Source organism: Tamandua tetradactyla, chromosome 12, assembly GCF_023851605.1.
Source record: "Tamandua tetradactyla isolate mTamTet1 chromosome 12, mTamTet1.pri, whole genome shotgun sequence".
NCBI classification, from domain to species: domain Eukaryota; kingdom Metazoa; phylum Chordata; class Mammalia; order Pilosa; family Myrmecophagidae; genus Tamandua; species Tamandua tetradactyla.
Window position 1 is genome coordinate 15,789,306 of NC_135338.1, and position 15,649 is coordinate 15,804,954.

The following is a 15,649-nucleotide window of genomic DNA, read 5'->3' on the forward strand; positions in this document are numbered from 1 at the left end:
ACCCCCCATTCCTTCTACCCCCCAGAAAGTGCTGGGCTGACAAGACACAGCACTGGTGCAGGGCAGGCTGGTGTCCTAGAAAAAGGACATGGGAAATGATCAGGAGGAAATAAGAGGATGTCAGTGTTGATGCTTTTGAAATTGCCAAAACCCTGTGGTGGGGCAGAGCGAATTAGCCCTGTTCTGTGAGACAACCAAAGACAAATAGTAGCTCTGAATTTTCTGGGGAACGGTTCAACCATGGGGAGCTCCTGGGAGGGAGGGAGTTTCCCATCACCTAAGGCATGTAAGCAGGAGCTAGACATCCCATGGCAGCAGGTATGGATTCAGTGGGAAGCCCTGCTGGCCCTTGGCAATAGCTCAGGGGGAGGGTGGGGCCATGGGCAGGGGTGGCCAACCTAGGACAATCTAAGAAGGCTTCAGAAAGGAGGCAGCTTTGTAAGTTGACATGAATTTTCCAGGTGGACACTCCTTAGAAGGGCATCTCAGGGTAAAGTAAACAGCCTCTGCAAAGATTTCGAAGCCAGAGAGCACGGAGAGCATTTGGGCAGCAGTGGCTAGAGAAGAGTCTGGGGGTATGAGGCCAGCTTGGAAAAGGCCCTAGGCCTGGCAGACATTTGGGAGCTCAATCACATGGGAACCCAAACCCACTGGCAAGTCTGGGCCTGGGACCCAGGCCAAGTGGGTGGGCTGCCTAAGAAGCCTAGGTTCCCTGGTTTGGCCTTCTCAAGTCTGTGGGAGGTGGAGTTTTGCACCCAGTGGAGATTTTCCCCAGACTCTTTGCCAGTCCCAGTCCCCCTGCCCAAAGGAAGGGCGGTTCAGGGGCCCTGGTCCTCCAGCACTGCATGTCCCCACTCCAAGACACTGGGGAAGGCAGGACCAGGGGCAGGTGTCTGGATGTTGCCCCTCCCTAGCAGACACTGACAGCCTCCTGGGCAAGGAGAGCAAGGATGCTGGGCGAAGTCGTCACAGGTGGGTTAAAGTGCTCCCATGTCCTCTGCTGCAGAGAAGCCCCTCCCACAAGAATCAAGAAGCTCTCGATTCTTTTCCCCACCTGACATGCCTTGGCCTTACCTATCCAAGCTTGAGAAGTAAATATGCTCATGTTCTGTTTTGATATTTGCTGGGAATGGTTTCTGCTATTTGCAGCTTTCAAGCCCAAGCTACAACATCTGGGGCTACCACCACACCTGCTAGAAAGATGCAGGGCCAGTGCGGGGAGGCCACCACCCCAGCCAGTGGAGATGGTCCAACGGCAGGGCCAAGGGGGCCACCCCAACACAGAGTCTGGGGCCTGTCGGTTGGGGTGTAGGCCCCTGTGAGCTGGGCCCAGCACCAGCGGAAGAGGGCAGGGCTCTGGGCTCGGTTTGGAGCCTTTACCACGTAGCTTTGACCCCTATTTCTCCATTAGTGAAATGGAGACCATTTCATTCTTTTGTTCTGTCTTGGGTTGTACCCCAGAAGCAAACCCTGAATCTTCAGTTTATTAAGAGAATGCTTGGGGGTGTTTTCAAGCCAGGGACCCCTGAACAGCACATTCTCAATCTTAATCCATTCCTGTGGGTGTAAACCCATTGCAAGTAGGACCTTTTCATGAGGCTACTTCAGTAAGAGTGTGGCCCTAAATGAATCAGGACGGGTCTTAATCATATTACCGGAGTCCTTTAAAAGAGAATGAAATTCAGAAACAGAGAGAAAGTCAAAAGGGAGCAGCCAGAACTGATCATCAGTGGAACTGGAAGAGAAGAGAGAGGACAGGAGGGGCCATCACGTGTGTGGCCACATGACTGAGGAGCCCAGGATTGAGGACAAGCAGCAGCCAGCCCAGAGCGCCACCGTCTTCTGGGAAGAAAGCATCATTTTGATGTAGTCTTGGTTTTGGACTTCTCCTACCCTCAAAATCATGAGCCAATAAATTCACATTGATTAAGCCAACCCATTACATGATATTTGTTTTAGCAGCCAGGAAATGAAAACATGCTCCCAGAAGAAACCTGTGAGGGAGCTGGAGCACTGGGATGGGGCATGGGACAATTTTGGAGAAGTTGGAATGTAAGTTAAGGAGCCCTGGAGTGTAAGTTATGTCTCTCAGTTTCCTGGGGCTGCCACAACAAAGTAGCACCAACTAGGGGATTAAAGCAATAGAAGTTTACTCCCTCACAGTTCCAGAGGCCAGGAGTCTGAAATCAAGATGTCAGCAGGGCCATGCTCCCTCTGAAGACTCCAGGGAGGATCTGTCCTTGTCTCTTCCAGCCTCTGGGGGCCCCAGGCATTCCTTGGCTTGTGGCTGCATCACTCCAATCTCTGCCTCCATCTTCCCATGGCCATCTTCTCTGCATCTCTACATCCTCCCCTCTTCTTATAAGGACACAAGCCATCGGATAATAGGGCCCACCTGAATCCAGGATGAGTTCATCTCCAGCTCCTTACCTAATGAGATCTTCAAAGATCTGAATTCCAAAAAAAGCCACATTCGGAGGTCCCAGGTGGACATAAATTTGGGGGAACACAGTTCACCGAGTACAGCCCACTACACTGTGGCATTTGTGGCTCTCTAGGACCTGTCTCCCCTCCTGTGGGAGGGGAGACTTGAATGTGTTCACATTCCTTTTTGCTAAGTGGCTTTAGGCGAAGGACTTTGCCTCTCTGAGCCTCAGTTTCCCCATGTACACAAGGGGGCTAGTGCCACCACCCCATAGGGTCATTATGGAGAGTAAATCCCACAACCAGTAACCAAGGGGACTGCCCAGAGAGGGGTAGGGGTTTGCCTGAGGACACACAGCTGGGAGTAGGCAAGTGTAGGAGATGGAGGCAGAGGGGGACAGATGAGGAGGACAGGGAGAGAGGGGGCGGGAGATGGGTACAGAAAGGGGATGCAATGCAAGGTGTGTGTGGGTGTGGGGGGCCTCTACCAGGGCTCCCAAGGCACGCCCAAGCCTGTCTGCAAGCTGCTTGTGCTAAGGCAGGAGCCACCCCTCCCCCTCCTCTCCGGCCATCTGCCGCGTTGGCAGCAGTGGAGCTAGGGCCGGCAGCAAACGTTCCGGCACCATCTGAGCATGACCAGTCTCTGGGGAAGGGCTACAGCTCGAGAGGAGGAAATGTGGGTAGAGACCCCACAAGTACTTGCAGTTCCTCATTTTCCTTAATGCCGTCCCCTGGAGCCTGGGGCAGGGCAGGGACATTGGGGCCGGCAGGCTGGCAGTTTGCAGGTGCCCCAGCCCTCTCCCCATCCTGTGAACCCCCTCCCTCTCATGGGCCACCTCGGCTTTCGTGCTCCACCTGGGCGTCCTCAGAACCAACGCCCGAGGGCAGAGAGTGGAGGTCATGGGAGCTGCCCCTACTCCTGATGGAGAAACTGAAGCTCCCCAAGCTGAGACCACCCACAGCAAGCCAGTGACTGAGCTCAGAAAAAGCTTTTCACCCCAAACCACCCTCTGGTAGGGACCTGAGAGCCTGCATTCAGAGCTGCAGCCATCATTTCCTCTTAGCTACCACCCGGGGGCCCTATGGCAAAAAGGCCATTCCCTGATGGTCACGTTGCTCCCAGAACTCAGAAACCCCCCTTTCTCCACTTGTGATCCAGTAACTTCCCTGGGACTGAGGGGGAAGTGGGGCAGAGGGGACTTCACCTCCATACTAGCTCATTGGCTGCTGGTTCTTTTCTCAAGTCTCCTTGTTTGTCTCTCTGCCTTGATGTCAGTGCTTTTTCTCAGCACTGAATGCAGCAGCCCCCTCCCCTGATTGAATGAATGTGAGCAGAAGCCACCAAGTATACAATATATGATGCATACAGCATCAGTGGCAGCCTCTTCTGATCTGCCTATGCTTGGAAATGCTATAAACAGGCGTGAACTGGGAGCCACGGGGTCCTGGGGAAGGGCATGTGTGAAGGGCATGTGCTTCATGCTCTCTTTCCACAGCCCGGGACCCCAGGTGGCTCCCAGACGAGTCTCCCTGACGTAGCAGCCTGCTGGGAAGGCGGACTCTTCTCCAGCTGACCCCAGGGGGCTCTGGACACCCTGAATACAGACAGTGGCTTCTAAGAAGGCTCCAGCCTGGCTCATGAGAATCGCCCTGTCCAGTGCCCTGGCGAGGAAAGGGCATGGGCCATGCTGTGCCCTCCCCCAGGGCCCTGCTCTGGGGTCTGAGGAGGCTCCAGATGCCGGTACACAGAAGCAACACTGACACTCCAGTGCTGCCTTCCCTTTCTGAGAAGTCCCTGGGAGGCAGAATGTCGCCCCACCCCCAAGCACCCAGGTACCTGCCCCCTGGGCGCTGGATCAGGAGGAGAACTAAGGAGGGCAGACACTCAGGGCAAGGACTCTGGGTGGAACAGAGAAGGGCCGGGATCTGCCCTTCTGGACCTCAATTTCCTCATCTGTAAAATGTGAGCTTAGTGAGGACAGGAACTTGGTTTAGTATGCTCCTGAACCCCCCTCATCCCACCCCCAATCTGCTCCACCCCCCCACCCCCGCCCAGAGCAGGGCTAGTACACAGTAGGTGCTCAATAAATGCTGAGCGGTCTATGGATGAATGGGCTGGACGGGTCAGTTTGAAGGCTTTCACTCAACACTTGCCCGCATGCATTCATTCATTCCTCTTGCCGGCACGCCAGCATTCATTCATTCATGCGTTCCGCCATTCCTGCACACCCAGGTTCATTCATTCCCCGCCCCTCCGCCATTCTTGCCCCGCTCCAGCGTGCACGCCGCACCCCCACACCCCCAGCCCGGCCCCACGCCCACCGCGTGTGCCCCGCCTGGGCACTGCCGGGGGAGCCTCGGAGTCAGCCGCGGTTGGGCGGGGCCGGGGCAGGCGGGGAGCCGGACTGGGGGCGGGGGCGGGCGCTCCCTACCGGAAGCCGGGCGGGGTGGGTGGAGCCCCGGCCGCGTCCGCTTCCGGCGCGCTCGGGCTCGGAGAGGAGAGCGTGCAGGCCCCAAGCAGGGCGGCGGCAGCGATGGAGGCGAGCGGCGCGGCTGCCGGGGGCCATGGGGCCATGTGGACCGGCGGCTGCCGGCCGGTGAGCACCTGCGAGCCCGGAGGGTAAGGCGCGGGGGCGGGGTGCGCGCCACCCACGCCGCGGGGAGGTCTCCGCCCAACGCCGGAGGCTGCGCGCGCCCCCACCCCCACCCACTCCAGCGAGAGGACGACTCCCCCACCCCCTCTCATCTCCTCGCGGCGCCCCGGAAGGTTCCGGTCACTCTCGGACCCAGCGGGGACTGCCTGGGTTCCACGGCGGGGGGTGGGGGAGGTTAGGATCGTCCTTCCCCCCACAGCCAGCGTGTCCCTGCGGTCAAGGGGTTGGACCGGGCCTCAGGGCGAGTCCGGGAGGATGTGGGACCCGCCGCTGCCTGGGGCAAGGGACAGGTCCAGCCCCGGGTCTAGGAGAAAGGCCGAGGGGGTGGTTCATTGAGCCTTTGCCGCACGTGGACGCGCGCCGGCCCCGGCCACTTCCGTCTCATTCATTACCTGCAGGGCAGGTACTATCATTCTTCCGGTTTACAACAAGGAAACTGAGGCCCAGGAAGGCTCCGCTGGCCCTCCCTGAGCCCGAGGCGCTGGATGGGAATTTCTGTCCCTGCGTTTCCGCTTTCTGCCTGGTTTAGAGGTGTTTCGTTCCTCATCTGGGCCCACTCCCAGTGTGGTTCTTTTGGAACAAGGACCACGTGGCTGCATCCTAGAGTCTCCTGAGCCAGCAGGATGGGAGCACGGTGGGTGCCCAAGAGTGAGGAGGGGTGTGGAAGGGGAGAACCTGCTGAGGTGAATGGCCAAGATGGGCCCACCCTGCAGGCCAGGGGTCAAGGCCCTGGGACTCCATGAGGCAGGCTCTCCATGGGCCTGGCTCCTTCCCAGGCCTCAGTGCCTCAGATCTCTGGGGCCGGTAGATTGGTCCTTTCCACTGTCTGGGCCACAGTTGCCCCATCTGCCAGCCAGCAGCCCCCCTCCCATTCCCAGAGTCAGGCTCAAGGAGGTCTGTGGGAGAAAGCCCCACAGGAACTGTGATGTGCGGTCCCTGCCAGGCTGGGTCGTTGGGGCCAGCTGGGGCAAGTGGCCAGTGGGGGACCGGCCTGCCTGGCATCCATGGCGCATGGGTTGAGGGGGGCAGCTGGCAGCAAGGGCCCTGGCAGCGTCCCACAAACCCTTAATTTTCTAGACTCTCACTATAATCAGGGTGGCACGGAAAGCAGGCACACAGGCAGATGCAGCTTTTTCCTGGCGGCTCAGCGCGCAGCTGCTGGGCAATGGGGGCTGCGCTGCAGCCTGGGAGCCTCCTGCCATTGTCGAGTATGTATAGATTCGTGCTCACTGCCTTCTGCTTGTAGCCCAGATCTGGGGCTTTTGGTACCTGGGATGCCCAGTGTGGAGGGCAGGGGCTGTCAAGAGCCTGGGGCCTGGTCTGTTTGGGACCAGTCTTTCCATGGGCTGGGGTGGAGGAGAGACATATGGTCATGCCCCCCCATTTACTAGGCCCTGGGAGGAGAAGTGAGTCAAACACCATCAGGGACTTCCATCCACTTTCAAAGACTCTTGTGCACAGTCTGGCCACAGCAGCTGACATTTATTGAGTGCCTAGTATGTGCCAGGTCCAGTATAAACATTCCATGTGCCAACTGAAAGTTGGGCCCCTATGCCTGCAAGGACTTGATAAGCTTGATGAATGAATGAATGAGTGAATGAACAAGCCACTAGATGAATGAATGCCTATGAAGACATGGCTTGCTTGGAGACAGTCAAACAATTTCTAGAATCCCAGGAGGTGAGCCCCAAGGGCTGAGTAGGAGTTGAAGAGGGTGAAACATAAGAGGGGCAACAGCCTCGGGGCACGAGTAGGAGGATGCAGCACATCCAGGGCTCGGTGCAGAGGGTACAGGGATCACAGCAGAACATCCAAGGATTGGAGCAGAGGGTCCGTGGATCAGAGCAGAGGGTTCAAGGGTCAGAGCAGGGAGTCTAGGGATCAGAGCAGAGGGTCCAGGAATCAGAGCAGTGGGTTCAGGGATTGGAGCAGAGGGTTCAAGGACCAGAACAGAAGGTCCAGGGGTCAGAGCAGAGGGTCCAGGGATGAGAACAGAGGGTCCAGGGATCAGAAGAGGTTCAGTCCCACTGGGGAGTGGGGACCAGCAATGTGGCTATGGTGGGAGGAGAGGTAGCTTCTCCCCTTGAAGCAGAGAAGGATCCCCAGGGACAAATCCAAGGGTAACCCTGAGGCTCTGTATCCCTTCCTAGCACTTACTGCTGCCCCAGAGCAGCTTACTGACTTGGGGGGGAGGCTTGGAGTTCTGGCTTCTGGTTCATCCTCTGTCACTGATTCATTGAGTCTCCTCAGCCAAGACCCTACCCCTCTCTGGGGCTCAGTATCCCAGTATCTATCATTCCCTAGACCCCTTCTGACCCTGCCCCCTGGAGCAATCTCTGTCCAGAAAAGAAGCCCAGCACCTATCATGGGAAGGAACGGCTTCCATGGCCTGGGAGCAGGCACCAGATGGAAGCCTGTGTGTAGCTGATTCTATAGGTTTAGTAAATACAGGAATGAATGAGAGAGCAAATAGATGAATGAATTCTACATGCATCCAGCATACTTCTGAGCACCCACTCCATACTACTCACAGGGGCCATGTAGGTGAATCTGGGCTTGCCCTCATAGACTCACAGACTACTGGAAAAAATGGACCTCGCCCATGGGCAGGTGTTAGGAGGGTGCTGGTGGGACTTCCTTTCCCTTTTCTCATCAGAAATTGTTTTCCAGCAGCCAGGAAAGGGACCCAGCAGTTGTCCCAGTGCCAGCAGACCAGGAGTCTGGAGGGCTTCTGTGGATGGGGTCAGCCAGTGCCTTCCTGCTGCCTGGGAATCAAATTCATTTGTTCAATAAGCAGGCCCTGAACTGAGATAGGGATAAAGATGGGTCAGGCCTGGGCCTCGACTGGGGAAGACAGACATGGAAACCTCCAGTCATATTGCAGAGTGGTGCATGAGTGATCAAGGGCTGAGTAGGAGTTGAAAGCACAATAAGAAATGCAGGGTGAGCTGAGGGGGATGAATGACAGATGATGGATGGATGGATGATGGATGGATGATGGATGGATGGATGGATGGATGATGGGTGGATTGAATGGATGGGAGGATTGCATGGATGGGTGGGTGGATGGATGATACAGGGTGAATGGGTAGATGGATAGATGGATGGATGAATGGGAGGCATATAGCAGGACAGGTAGTCAGATGGATGGACAGAAAGATGGAGATTTAAGTGGCAAGATAGGAATGATGGGTGGGAGATGGAAGAATTGATACAGATACAGAAAGGTTTGATATAGGTACAAAAGATATCAATGGAAGGATATATGGGCAAATTGATATATGGGAGGATGGATTTATGGATGCATATGGCAAGATGGATAGATAAAGGGATGGAAGGATAGAAGAATGGATGGATAGATAAAGGGACGGATGGATACAGGAGTACATGTCAAAGGCATGGAAAAATGGATGAATGCATAAGTGGATAGTCACGAAGAATGTTTGGTGGATGGACACTTAAATACATGCCAGTAAATTGATGAACATAAAGGGTGCTGGGGTAATTCAGTGGTAGTATTCACGCCTGCCATGTGGGAGACCTGGGTTCAATTCCTGGCTCATGTACAACTCTCCACCAAAAAAAATTTTTAAACGTGAACAAAATTCCCTATGATATACATATCACATCTGTCCTGGGTGTGTATGTATAGATATAGAAATACATATATGTAGAGAGACACATAAAAAAAGTGATACACGTAGGAATGGATGGGTGAGTGAATGGATACAGGAATGAGAGGACACAAGGATGGGTATGTGTCAACAGAAGGGTAAATAAAGGCATGGAGGGATGGATGAATGGGTGGATGGATGTGTGTTAAGAGATGGATGGCTACAGGGGTGGAAGGGTGGGAGGTGACCGGTTGGATGGATGGAGCTCCATTCATGCTGCTCCATGCCCTGACTTCCCAGGTGCCAGTATCTTGTCTTGTATCCAAGTCCCTCCAATTCACAGAGAGCACAGCAGGGAGGCCACAGGGCTGCTGGGAGGAGAGCAAGTGGTCTTGCTGACTTAGGCAGCGAGCCTTAACCCTGCTGACACACACCTTTGAGTGTTCAACCCATATTGTACCATCTCCATATTCATGTTTCCCTGGAAGACACACTCAGGGTGCAAAGAAGCCACAGTCGTCTCTTCTAAAGACAGGTAGCCAGCAGGGGACTCCTGGAGGGGTCAGACAGCTCCAGCACATGCTCCTTCTGAGAAAGGACAGCTGGGGTAGAATTCAAGGGCAGACACTGGCTGCACAGTGTGGGGCCTTGAGGTACATACAATTCATGCCACCTTGGCATGGACTGAAACATCCAGAGGCGGTGGGACAGGGCGAGTAAGAGCTCTGGCCCTCGGTGCCCTGGCCTGTGCAGGAAGAGAATGGCATAGATTAAGTCAGAGGCTTAGGGAAGGTCGCTGCTGTCATGTGCGTGCTTACCCCAGCACCCAGCACACGCCAAACTCCGTGCATCCTCTTGTCACCACTCATTTTCTGGCTTCCTCTTCCATTAAACAGGCTGGCAACCCCTGGCCTGGAGGGTTGTGGTGAGAATCAGGCAGTGTGGCTGTGATATGGAGCACTCAGTGTCCTGCCTGCACCGCAGAGTCCCTCCCCCCGACACCAGTGTCCTGGTCTTGATGTCCCAGACCCCAGGAGCCAGTGGGGAGCCTGGTGTTTTCTCTTTCCAGCTTTCCAGAGGCCAGCTTTCCACCCATGGGAGCTGGGTGGGGACAGCCCACGGTGGAGTTGCCGAGGGGGGCTGGAGAGGAGTTGGGGGGAGCATTCAAGAGGGCCGGCTTCCGGGGTCCTCAGCCCAGCCCCTTTGCCTCTCTGAGACTCCCCTGGGGCTGAGGAGAGGACTCAAAGTGGTGACATGCATGCCTGCCGCCCCACACAGAGCTTGGCACGCAGGAGGGGGCTCAGGCAGTGGGACTGAAACCAGATTTGAAGGCCATTCCAAGAGGCAGGAAATGCCTGTCCCGAGAGGCAGCCCCAGCTCCTGAGAGGTGAGCAGGCCCAACAGGAGAGGCAGCTACCCAGGTCCTCCAGGTCTGGGCTGGGGGGATGGTGGGTTGTTATGACAACGGGAACCGGTGTGGTGTAGACTTCAGGAGAGGCTGGCAGGCAAAGTCACCGGGACACCCTGAGACCCACCTGGTGTCAAACAGGCACCCCACATAGTGGAGCAATCAAAAGAGAGCCTCCAAGTTCCATTTTCATGGTGGTGGGGCAGGGCTGGATGGCCGCTGGGAGGGTCAGGCCTTGTGGGCTTCCCAAGAGCTGAAATCTGCACACAGCACTCCGTACCCCATGCCCCACAGTGTTCTCATCCCCAAGTGCCCAGCCAGGGCTGGGGTTGTTGGTGGAACTAACAGCATGCACATACCGGTCACATCTTTGTTCATCCATTCATTCAGCCATTGAAGAACTTACAGGGTCCCTATACAGAGAGCTAGGACTACAGTAGAACTTAAATTCTAGCATAGACACAGATCGTAAATGAATGATGGTAAACACATTAATTTCAGCTGAGGGTCTTATTATGGAGCTGGGCAGGGGGCTATAAGAGGTGTTGCAGGGGTACATGACTTAGTCTGGGGGGTCCTGGGGGGCCTGGAGGGGCAGGCTATTGAACAGGGGTCCTGAGGGTTAGAAAGCAGTTAGATGTTGAGAAGGAGGGAGAGGGAGAGGGAAGGAGTATGTTCCTGGCAGAGGACATAGCAAGTTCAAAGGCACTGAGCCCAGACAGAGCTTAGCACATTTAGATCTTATAAACATTCTACCTTGTGAGAATGGAGCATGGGGGTTGCTAGGGTAGCAGAGGAGAAGAGGCTGGGCCATCAGCATCATCTGGTGGGGCATGTAGAGCTGTGTCTCTGGTCTTCTGGTCTGTAGCTTTTAACTGCACGTGCATGTGGGCTGGATGGAGGCTGGGTCGGGACCACAGAGAGGGGGTGATCACAGGCCTCCAGCTGCACCAGGTGGCATGTAGGACCAACAAGATGATGTGGGGATGGAGGGAGGCCCTCAGGTTTAAAAGAGGCTGAATCCCCAGGGCCTAGTAATTGGAACTGGGGAGGGGAAGAGGAGAAGGAGGATTCCAGGCATCTCTGTCTGTGGCTTCACTTGTGAGTCCAGGGTGGTGCTACTCATACAGTTTTGTAGACTGGGTGCCACGAGGCATCCAAAAAATAGGTGTCCAACTGGGCCCAGAAAAGCAGGGGTCTCCAAGTGCTTGATGTGAGGTCTCTAGGCCCTGATGGTTGGGCAGGACTCCAGGTGGTACTAGGGAGGGCCTAGGCAATGCTCCCAACAGCACCAGAAACCGAGGTGAGGGTGGTCACAGTAGTGACAGCTTGCTGGCCAGCCAATGCCCACGTATGGCATCCCAGGACAGAGCCCAGCCTGGACCCACAGTTTCCCATGAGATTGCCAAGGGTGGCCGTGTCTTCCTTCACACAAGGAGACAGGGTTCAAACTTGACTCTGGCCCTTCTCTGGGTTTACCTACTCCACCCCCATGCCCCATCTAACCAATACCCTGGTCATCCTGGCCTTAAAACATTAATAACTGCTAGTAAACAAGACTGGAAATAGCCACCATTTAAATAAGAGAAGAAGTGATTTCTTTCCCAATTAAAGAATTTCAGAGGCAGATGGTCCAGGGCTGTAATCATCAGTGACCCAGGATCTTTTTGTGTTTCTGTTCTACTTTTTATATATGACTTCTACCACCCCCCACCCAAGATTGCCTCATGGTGCAATCTAACTGCCACAGCTCCAACCATCACTTCTTTGTTCCACATAAGAAGCAGAGGATTTGGGTGGAGAGAAAAAGGGAAGGGGCTGGCCCCTCTTGAGGAGCTCTCCTAACAGTTACACCCAACAACTTCAGTTTATACTTTATTTGCTCCCCCTGCCTGCAAAGGAGTCTGGGAAGTGCAGTGTTTTGGCTGGGTATTTTACCTCCCAGTACAAAATTAGGGTTCTTTGTAAAGGTAAAATGGGAGAACAGAGGGCAACCAGTGGTCTCTGTCAGACATTCCCTTTTTACCAGATGGATGCAGTTCTGGCTCCCCTGCAACAGGCCCTGGTGGTTACCACGGTGTGAGTGGAGCTTGTGCAGTCCAGCCCAAGCCTCTGCCCATGACAGCGTCTCTGTCAGTACCGGCTGCTGCCCCCAGGAGGCACAGGGCGCAGACTACGTGAACTTCTCTTCTCTAGCACGTTCTAAGCCCCAAAGCCTTAGCAAGAATCAGTTTGGGGCGGGAGGCAGCTGGGACCTGCCACATGCTCTCTGGGATCGATCGGCAGCCGGGTGTCTAACCGATCACCCTGGCAGTGAGGGACAACTGGCCCTGACCCTCTGAGAGAGCCCAGGAGGCCCCTGTGGGAGGAGAGGAGTGGGGTTGGCGAGGCACTCTTGGGGAGTCTCAATCTTGGACTGACTAGGGAAGATGCTCTCAGGGGCTGGCTCCCAGGCACGGGACCCTGATGCCACCAGCCCTGGGCAGGCTGACCACATCTCACTCCCAGAGCCGCTGGTGGAAGGCCCCAGGAAGGAGGTACATGGAGAGGGCCAGGCCTCTTACCCCAGCTGGGCAGCACAGTCTGGCCAGGAGGAGGCAGAGGTATCCCCTGGCCTGCTGTCTACCCCAGAGCCCCTGAGCATGGGCAGCAGAGCTGCTGTGGCCTCCCTTGCCCACCTGGACCACTGGCGGGAGGCCAGGCTGCCCTTCTCCAGATTCCTGGATGAGGTCACTGTGAGAGTGCTGTACCCAGGGACCCTGGAGGCCTTCCGGGGAACCAGGGACCACAGCCGGGAACCCTCCCCAGGTGCGTGGGGCCCCAGCCTGGCCCAGGAGCCTCTCCTAGGAACCTCAGCCCCAGAGGAGAAGGCCCAGGCCTTGAGTCCCCAGCTTTCCTTGGAGGCAGCAGCTGAGGCTGTAAGCAGAATGGGCCCAGGCCCGGCCGTGGGGATCAGCGGGCCGCATGTGGGCAGTGGCCAGCATGGAGGCCGAACCGCCGCCACCCGGAGGCTTCCAGGCCCGGTGAGCCTCAGTCCCAGTGTGTCACCCCAGCAGGCAGCTGGGCAGAGGTCCACTGTGGCCCCTTCCCTCGTCTCCACTTGTACCTCCCCTTACTCCCTCGTGTGCCATTCTGCATAGGTCCCGCTGACGCTGTTTCTGCACCACATCCCTTTCATCACATATGCAAGGTGATGAGGGCCGAAAGACCTTACACATCAGAAAAATGAGTCTCTAAGGTAAGATTTCTGGCTTTGGGGCACCCTGGAGTGAGTGTACATGAGTTGACGATAGCGATAGCAATAATAATACCACCCCCCATTTGTGGGTCCTTGGCAGTTTTACCACAGAGCTTTCTTATTATCTCTTTAAATTTTGTATAACTCCCTGGCTGAAAATGCAGTGGTAATTTTCCTCTGGCCTTGTCACAGCAGGCAGCATCCCAACAGCCTCCTCAAGAGCTGGGGATCTGGGACCCCCAGCCATCTGTGCTCTGGGCTCTGCATACCTGCACAGACTTCACTCTGGGACCCTCGGATTTTTGTGCCCAGGCTTCTGTACACTCCTGCCAGGGCTGCAAGACAGCACGGCAGCCCAGGGGTCTTGGGGTTCATTGGAGGGTGGGCCGTGTCCTGGGGCTTAGCTGGGCCTGTGGTGCTGGTGTTGGCTCTGTGAGGCCAGAGCAGACTTTGACTCCAGCAGGCTGGGCCTTCTAGGCCCCCAGACTCCTGGCCTGATCCCTCTCCTCCCCGTGAGGCCAAGCCAGACCCCCACCCCACCCCAAGTCACATAGCAAGCACTCACCCTGGACCCCTTGACCCCAGCCTGGCATCAGATCCTCACGATGAACCTGTGAGAGAAACTGGGACCAGGCCTGCTTTCTAGGCAAGGAGCCCAGACAGCTGAGCCCGGCTGGTCCTGGCTGTGCCCGGCTCTGCTCAGCAAGCCCTTGGCTTCCTCATCTGGGAAGTGGGGGACTGATAATGATGATCGTTCCTCTTAGGGGCTCATCTCCTGATTTATTTAGCACCTACTGAGTGTCTCCTGCCCTCCTGACCTGGACAGGCCCATGTCCTCAGAACAGTTCCCAGAGTAGGGGTGGAGCAATTGAGAAACAAGGCAGATCCCTAGCTTCCAGTCTGCTCCCCAAAAGCCTAGGGTCCCCTGTTAGCTGCTCCTGGAAGAAGGGCATCAGCCCTGCCTTTGCCCCACCTGTCTCGGTGGCCCTGGGGGGGGGTCTTGGTTCTCCCCTTCCTTGCCCAGCAAATAGGAGGCCACTGTACCAGTCTCTCTGGGCCCTCCGGCTGTCACTGTGCGAATGACCCAAGCCAGCCGTATCCTGAGAACCAAAGGGTCAGAAGAAGAGAGCAGGGTGCCCAGGGTCAAGGTGATGGGAAGAAAGGGGACTGTGGGCTTTGAAGCCCCTGGTGGGGTTAAGGCAAGACCCCCAATACCAGGCCTGGGAGTCCACTGTGTTGCTGCTGATGCCAATCTTAGGGGCTGTCCCTCTGAGCAGCCTGGGTGCACCACTCCACCTCCCTGGACCTGTGTTCCCAGCTATAGGGCCAGCTCACGTGTGGACGGTGCCTCTCCAGGGGTCCCCTGAGGTGTCTCTTCCAATAGGACAGCTGCTTCCCAGCTCCCTTGACAGTTGCCAGTGGGAATGTGAGCTGGAATTGCCAGACCTTCAAATTTTTCAGTAGAAGCCAAAAATAGGGATTTTTAAATGTAAACTCTCCCAATTTTCAAATGTTGGCTCCAGGGTTTAACAAAACACACACAAAAAAACCCTTGTGCAGGCCAAATACAGCATGCCAGTAGGCCAGATTTAGCTTAGGAGGCCAGTTTGCAGCCGCTAGTCTAGTGAGTCTGCACAGAACCCAACTGGGGAAACTGAGGCTCTGTCTGAAGTTACAGATCCTGGCCATGCAGACCCAGATGCACAGGGCAGCCAGTGGAAGAGGGTCAGCTCTGTAGCCAGTGACCAGCTCTTTTGGAACCCCATCTACCAGGGAAGGACACTCTCAGGCCCCATCTGGGGACAGCCCCAAGCCAGGGCCTGGGTTCCAGTCCTCAACTTGCTGCCCCCACCCATCAGTCAACTAATGCCAAGAAAGCATGGTGGTTCCCTTTGGTCTTGCAGCTAGAGGGATGGCAGAAGGCACACTGTGTGCCTAGCATTGGGCCAGGCCCTGTTGGGGATGCTCGAGGGCACGAGGCCTGACCAGGTCCCCTCCTCATCTGATCTGTGATGCGGCCAATCCCACCCTGCCCCTGGGAAAACCCCAGGACATTCCCACTATACACATGTGCACATGCGGCTCTCCTACCTCTGTGGCCATTGTGGGGCCTCTCCTCTCCCTGCTACCCTCACCTTTTGGTGATCCCACCCACTGCTGAGGCTGACCACTCCCAGACTCATAGCTGCAGCCTGGGCCCCTCTTTTGACTTTGACTTGAAGTTCTGATGGGTGCCTCTAGAACTGAGCACCCCATCTTCTACCCAACCCCCAGCTGGCTTCTCCCACTGTCGTCCCCTTCTCACTGGAGG

General features: G+C 56.1%; 1 protein-coding gene across 8 annotated transcripts in view; it reads left to right on the plus strand.

Moving 5' to 3' along the window:
• Window positions 1–4,899: 4,899 nt before the first annotated feature.
• The window catches only part of LOC143651827 (uncharacterized), a 39,331-nt gene continuing 28,581 nt past the window's right edge, over window positions 4,900–15,649 (plus strand). For 3 of the 8 annotated variants that reach the window (XM_077122647.1, XM_077122648.1, XM_077122646.1), the window contains exon 1: window positions 8,082–13,338. In XM_077122647.1, the coding sequence (XP_076978762.1) occupies window positions 12,530–13,240 (711 nt within the window). In that variant the 5' untranslated portion in view covers window positions 8,082–12,529 and the 3' untranslated portion in view covers window positions 13,241–13,338. Of the gene's footprint in view, window positions 5,045–5,402; window positions 5,713–8,081; window positions 13,339–15,649 lie in introns of those variants that run through there. The other 5 variants (XR_013160244.1, XR_013160243.1, XR_013160241.1 and 2 more) reach the window with 4 other exon arrangements.